Source organism: Tripterygium wilfordii, chromosome 4 (assembly GCF_013401445.1).
Source record: "Tripterygium wilfordii isolate XIE 37 chromosome 4, ASM1340144v1, whole genome shotgun sequence".
In the NCBI taxonomy this organism is placed as follows: Eukaryota; Viridiplantae; Streptophyta; class Magnoliopsida; order Celastrales; family Celastraceae; genus Tripterygium; species Tripterygium wilfordii.
In genome coordinates, this window is record NC_052235.1 from 7,183,067 (window position 1) to 7,189,421 (window position 6,355).

At 39.4% G+C, this 6,355-nt stretch overlaps 2 protein-coding genes across 3 annotated transcripts; one reads left to right on the forward strand and one right to left on the reverse strand.

Annotated features, from left to right (window-relative positions):
* The first annotated feature begins 23 nt into the window (after positions 1 to 23).
* LOC119996583 lies at positions 24 to 2,888 on the forward strand. 2 transcript variants are annotated; one of them, XM_038843273.1, is made up of 7 exons: positions 24 to 409; positions 531 to 703; positions 827 to 879; positions 1,542 to 1,656; positions 1,737 to 1,859; positions 2,116 to 2,287; positions 2,503 to 2,717. In XM_038843273.1, the coding sequence occupies exons 1-7, from the start codon at positions 320 to 322 to the stop codon at positions 2,572 to 2,574; spliced, it is 798 nt and encodes a 265-aa protein (XP_038699201.1). In that variant the 5' UTR covers positions 24 to 319; the 3' UTR covers positions 2,575 to 2,717. The 2 variants fall into 2 exon arrangements, with proteins under 2 accessions (XP_038699201.1, XP_038699200.1); XM_038843272.1 differs by having other exon boundaries at positions 28 to 409; positions 2,575 to 2,888.
* Positions 2,889 to 3,229: 341 nt separating this feature from the next.
* Positions 3,230 to 5,199, reverse strand: LOC119997488 (upstream activation factor subunit UAF30-like). Its single transcript, XM_038844552.1, has 2 exons — positions 4,835 to 5,199; positions 3,230 to 3,578 (listed from the first exon to the last, which is right to left on the reverse strand). Exons 1-2 carry the CDS (start codon positions 5,120 to 5,122, stop codon positions 3,453 to 3,455), a joined length of 414 nt encoding a protein of 137 aa, XP_038700480.1. The 5' UTR covers positions 5,123 to 5,199; the 3' UTR covers positions 3,230 to 3,452.
* Between the last annotated feature and the right edge of the window lie 1,156 nt (positions 5,200 to 6,355).

The window sequence follows — 6,355 nt, forward strand, 5'->3', positions numbered from 1 at the left end:
ACAAGTTTTCAGTTTTTCACTATTTCTCTGCGTTTTCTTCATCTCCCGTGGAAGTTTCGGACCATTCGATTCTCAGCCTCTCGAACTGTGAGGCCTAAGCCTAAAATAACCCATTGACAACTGGGCTCTAATTTTTCCTTTCTTTGCATTTTATACCCATCAATCAGTCTATGAGGCCCTGGAGCCCATTGTCTTGTAATCAAATGATGTGGCCTGTTGTGTGGACGCTCAAATGTAATCCTCCTCAACCGTCAAAACAAACTCCACACCAGGCGCTTGCCAGTTGCCACCATCAACACAAAACCCAGGAACTCTGGGGATGGCTTTGGCTTTTCCACCAACCCATTTCAGCCCACAAGTTTCCTTCTCTTCCTCGTCTCCCAACTCTCGCCCTGCTGTCATTCTTCCAGTTACTCTCTCCCTCTCTGCATTTATATATGTATATCTATGTGTGTGTGTGTGGGTGGGTGGTTGGGTGGGTGGGTGATAGTGTAGACGATAACAATGGGGTCTTTTTTTTCTTTGGGCAGGGTTTAGGGAACAATTCAGGTGACTACAAGAAGCTGCAGGAGACCTTGAAGGATTATGGAGTATCTACTGTGGTTGCCAAGGTGTCAAGGTATGATTGGCTTAGGAATGCTGCTGGTTTGGTGGACCCTAATTACTGGAAGGGCACACTTGAGCCCCGGCCGGTTCTTGATTGGTATTCCTATCCCTTGATGCCTCATTATCATTGAATTTGTGGATTTGAAATTGCTTTCTTAAAATTGATCTTTCTTTGTGTTGCTGTGTAAAGAGTATCTTGTGACAACTGAGTACTGACCAGGTATTTGAAGAAAATCCATGATGCTGTTGAAGAAGCAAAAGAGCAAGCACAAGGTGGGTGTGCCTTTTTGAACTTGTATGATGATTGCTTTCTGGATTTTGACAGTAAATGAGTAAATTGGAGAGGACGGTTTTGGATATTTTCCGGACTGACGTAAATAGAGAAGATGGCTATGCCTTTGCTCATGACTAGTCTTGATGCTTGTTTGATTTGTTGATATTAAACTTGATTGGTGATGTTGTGAGAATGTTTCCAATACATGGATCTTTCTTTACCATTTATAGATTGGGCTAGTTTTCTACAAATTTGTGTGGAAAGAAGCTAATACGTTTGCTTGTGAGATGTAGTGGCACTTGTCAGAGAAATTCACTAAGATACTGCTAAACATTTAACAATGAAAAGATGGGAGAAGTTAAAGCTGAGTGAAATATCTGATTCTAGTGATTAGAAATTGTATAACCGGAAACCATCCTTTGTATAAAATTATGGAAACTTGTTTCCAAACTTGCCATGACTATTAGATCTTGTTGATTTAAGATAAGTTGAAATCTTTCTAGGCCTGTGGTGAAAATTTTCACATTTTCAAGATTGAATGGGTAAAGGTTGGTCAAGTGATCAGTGGTTTGTTAAGGTAAATTCCCAGGAATTTAGCTCAGTATCTGCCCTGTAAAATACCCAATATATTGTGATGATCGAAATACATAAATCATGTTAGGTGGGAGTTTGGCCTTGATCGGACACTCAGCAGGAGGATGGCTTGCTCGTGTTTACTTGGAAGGATTTGGGCTGTCGAATATCTCCTTGTTACTGACACTTGGTACTCCTCACTTGTAGGTTTTCCAGTTTCATGATCATTATGCTTAACCTGAATCCTCATCATGAAGATCACCATAAGTTTTATCCTTTTCAGGCCACCTCCGAAAGGTCTGCCTGGGGTTATTGATCAAACTAGGGGTCTTCTTTATTACGTTGAAGAAAATTGCCCTAAGCCTGTCAACAGTCCTCAGCTGAAATATGTATGTATTGCAGGCAGGTAAACTGAATCCTATTTCCTTCAAAAGCTTGATTTTCGTACTAAATTTAGTTTTTTCAGACTTCATTATTTATAGTTGAAAAATCAAAAGGCCATTCTTGAGCAATGAGTTTGAAATACACCATTTGCAAGTGCCAATAGGCACAGGAACTCGACAGGCGATGGATATTATTGAACTGCAAGAAAATATTTTGTTAAAATAAGGTTTTGAAAAACTTCTCAAAGTCAGATTCTGAAGAACCAATTTGAATGTCAGGTATATTCAAGGGGCTCGCTTCCTTGGCAATGTGAATGTGGATGTTAGTTCTGTGCTTCCAACGGAAAATGAACAAGCGACTGGCGAGGTTGCTGTTGTGAATAGCCCTATTGATTCAACCCCTAGTGGAGCCACCCTGCGTGCTCGTTTTATCGGACAAGGGTATAAGCAGGTACACAACCTTATATTGATCGCTCATCTAGTCATCCACCATTTTTCAAGCGAATAACGAGTGAATGTTATGGATATACAAGATATTCAATCTAACATGCCTATATCAGATGTTAAAATCTAAGCTAGTCCATTTACTTCCATGTTCTTTCTTCTTTTCTTCTATATTATTGTTATTATCATGTTCATCTAGACATCTTCTTGTGCTTACAACGGGAGCAAGGGCGGAAAATTTGTGACTTCAATGGTTTTGGAGCTAACTGTAAATGGGATCTTGCTGCTTCTTAGGTTTGCGGACAGGCAGACGTATGGGGTGATGGAGTTGTACCGGAAGTATCGGCTCATCTGGAGGGTGCAGTCAATATTAGCTTGGATGGAGTCTATCACTCACCAGTTGGTTCGGACGATGAATTGAGACCATGGTACGGTTCTCCTGCTGTTGTAGAGCAATGGATAAACCATCTCCTTATTTAACTAAGAATTCTGTAGATGAAAACCAACTGTTCATTGAATGTTTTCCTTATTTCCTTACCGCCCATTGAATGTTTACATACCAAATTCTTTAGATGTCTGATCGTCTATTAAAATCTTCAATTTGCTTAGCTCCTCCATTGCAATTTGGATTTTGTTTTTCTCATATTATGACTTTTTCTAATAACTTATAATTTCATTAATAATATTCCAAATCATGTAAAGAAGAATTCGGTGCTTCTTCAATTGCTACTAATTAATCAACTAAAATATATCACTGGTCCCTCCTTCCTTGGGCGTTTCTTCAAAAGTTCTACAAGGATTAAGGGGAATGATGGAACTACAGGGACAGGGGACAGAGGAGCTCAATACGGATAAAGAAAATGGTAACAAGCACTAGCAGCAACAGACCAACAGATTGTTGTATCTGAAGCTGTGGGAAGAGATTTGGAACATTATTGGGTGGGGAAGCTTTTTTAATGCAACTTAAGTAAATTAATTAATTTTACCATACGTCCAACTGAAAACTGATCAACACATAACCCAGCCCTGAGAGTTCTGCTCTCAAAATAAAAGTAAATATGAACATAACAACAAGCAAAAGGATGCAAATTTAGTTCATAAGAGCCTGCTCTTCCGAGGGTTGGGGAAGCCGATCTAAAGCTAATACCCAGAATCAATATCCGAATCAGAAGTTAACCAGTCTTTACAAAATGGCCGGACAGCAGTTTTCCAATCTCCAAGAATCCAACTTTGTCTTTCCCATCAAATAGGGTCTTCAGCTTCTGATCACAAAATATTTCCCTCTTATTTTCCGGGTTCTGCAGCCAAAATAATGCACATATGTTAACCAATGATAAATTGATAGACCAAAATGTTCCTCAATCCTTTTGGTTTCAAAGAACAGTAAGTATGGCATGTATGATGTATCCAAAAAAAGGGACAAATCGAAAACAGAAGTAAAATTCAATTAAATTCTAGAAAGAAAACACGATCGGGAATAGGGTATGGTGATTAATATTTGTAAGAACAACTTCTCACTTACAACACACTTGCCCATTAAAATCAGAATTCACACTAGTCCACATGCTTCGAAGAAAATTACAATGCTCTCTACATAACAAGAAATCAAGTATACACTCTCGCAACTATCTTCAGGGACTCTTGTTGGTAATCTTGTCTATGGTGTAAATCCTACCATCAAAAAGAAATTCAGCCCACCTATACATTATTTACACCCTACATTTTTTTCTAGCTTAACAGATGTGGAAGAAAACAGATACCTTCAAGTTTTACAGGGTTTGGCCAATCCATTTCATTTAGAGGACCAAGCCCCAGCAGTCTTACAAAGACTTGGCGCAAGAAAAAAATGGACATTAATCAGAGTCTTACAAAAGGCTCCGTGCTCTGTAGCCATCTCATGTCCTCTATATGCTTCTCACTCATCTCTTCCTAAAAAATGACTAGCTTAAAATAGGTAAAGATTGATCAGCAGCAACTTTGAAGGTATGCATTTCCAATGATTTCAGTGCTGCATCAGATTGTTCTAGTGAATGGTTAAATATATACAATCCTAAGCACTTTTTTTATGCATCAATTAGAAGAAAATTGAGCATCCATTACCAAGGCATTCCCTTTCAGGAATACTAAACCCTAACAGAAATCTAGGGTTTAACATGCATATCATAAGGGAGAGAAATAAGAACAAAGACCAAAAAAATAACGCAAGAAACACGAAAGTAGGGTGACAAAAAATCCATAAACAAAAATTAAAGAGACAAGCACATCACTCTGTATCAAAACCTTTCCAGCAGAAAAAGAAAATCGAAAATTTATGTAAACGGAAAAAAAAAAAAACAAATAAATCCAACATTATGGGTTTGACACATAAACCCAAAATCTCAAGAAGAAAAACGCTTACTCTAAGATGATCAATAACCGTAAACGAACATTGCAATATTCTCGAAATCATGTCAAACAAATGGTTAACAAAAGGCTAATAAACATACAAAGAAGCAGCAATACACTAGCGTTTAACAAACATGAACACACAGCAAAACAGCGAGTAAATGAAGACCTGAAGGTTGTGAAGCTTGATGTGTGCCCAGATCTTCTTGACCGCTTCGGTACGGGAGGACTCCGGGGCCCCCAGGAAATCGCCAAGAGCCGGCGAGACTGGTGTCACCTTCAGGATGCCAGCGGCCTTAGATATAGTCGGTGTTGTCGATTTCAGCTTCGGCTTAGACTTTGTTTTCGCAACGGCAGTGGATGCAGGTTTCGTAGCGTTGCCTGCCGTAGCCGACGATCTCGCCGGAGCCAATAGCGCACTGCAGGCCTTGAAAACCCTAGAAGTCGCAAAAGACATCTCTTTTCCCGCTTCTCTTTCCTTCTCTGTGTTTGTCTGCTCGACTGCTCTCGAGCAAGTGACCGCGGCCCAAATGGAGGCGAAATGTGTGTATTTAAATGCTGATGTCACGGCGAGTGTCGTGTAAATGTCATACTACATTACTACTTTGCAACTTTTGCCACCTTAGTTTCGGTTATTTAAAATAGAGCCCACTTTTTGCTCTTCCACAAGTTTTTCCCCCCTCTTCAATGGTAGCTTTAACTTTAATTTTACACTTGCTTCTATATTCCCGGAGAAGTTGCTTGGCATACCAGTGGAAACTTGGACTGCTTGGAAGGAGAGGAGAGAGAATCAGAGTATAATTGCTTGATAATTGAAGAAAAGTCAAGATGGTCACCAGCCAAGCTGAGACAATTCTCAAACAACTCTGGACACCAGAAGATATCGGCCAAAAGAAGCTTTAAGTCAGTAAAAAGAGGACCAAGGAAAGTTCTATAGATGCAGGGTCGCCCATAGCATCTTTTGTACCAAAACGACCCTGTAAGTGGTGGCCTATTAGGGAAAAAAATGATGCCCTTGGCCCTTGGTGCCCAACAAACTCAAACTCGAGTGTTTGTAGAGGAAACAATAATGTAACTGCGAGACCAATTGTAATTTTCTTGCACGAGTTTTCATAGACAAACGATTAATTTCAAGGATTACAGGTATGCCACCAATCATTATCTTCTCACAGTGAGCCTCGATCTAGGTCTCAACTCGTCCATAGGGTTACGGAGTCTTTCATATAGTCCAGCGTTTACCAATCAATTATCCAGTAAATAGTTGGTAGGTTCCACGTTAAAAAAAAAAAAAAAAAAAAAAGATTGCATCAACAATACAGGTATCGTTAAGCTTTGGTGACATTCAACTCTTCTGGAACAACAAACTCAAAATACTCTTTTGATCCTCTTTGAGAAGCATTTTCAAGAATCTCAAATTCTGTTCTTTTTTTCTCTCACTTCGCATAAAACCCCATATCCTCTTTGAGAAACTACATTGCGCATTCTCATGTCCATCACTTCGTAGATAACCCATATCCTCCAGAAAAACCCAAGTCCTCTTCTTTACTTAATAGAGAACCTAGAATCACTCTGGATTTATCTTTATCCAAACCAATCCCAAATCCAAAATGGATCCCTTAGCTATCCCACTCATCCCCAATAGGCCTGGGTTCTTGTAACACCCCAAATCTTTTTATCGGGGTAATTATAG

Bases quoted from the DNA above. Each gene is read 5' to 3' on its own strand.
- LOC119997488 (XM_038844552.1), bottom strand. From the start codon at position 5,122: ATGTCTTTTGCGACTTCTAGGGTTTTCAAGGCCTGCAGTGCGCTATTG. The intron at 3,579-4,834 runs GTCTTCATTTAC...TTTTGGCTGCAG, and splicing joins TCAAGCTTCACAACCTTCAG to AACCCGGAAAATAAGAGGGA.
- LOC119996583 (XM_038843272.1), top strand. From the start codon at position 320: ATGGCTTTGGCTTTTCCACCAACCCATTTCAGCCCACAAGTTTCCTTC. The intron at 1,657-1,736 runs GTAGGTTTTCCA...TATCCTTTTCAG, and splicing joins ACACTTGGTACTCCTCACTT to GCCACCTCCGAAAGGTCTGC. The intron at 2,288-2,574 runs GTACACAACCTT...GCTGCTTCTTAG, and splicing joins TCGGACAAGGGTATAAGCAG to GTTTGCGGACAGGCAGACGT.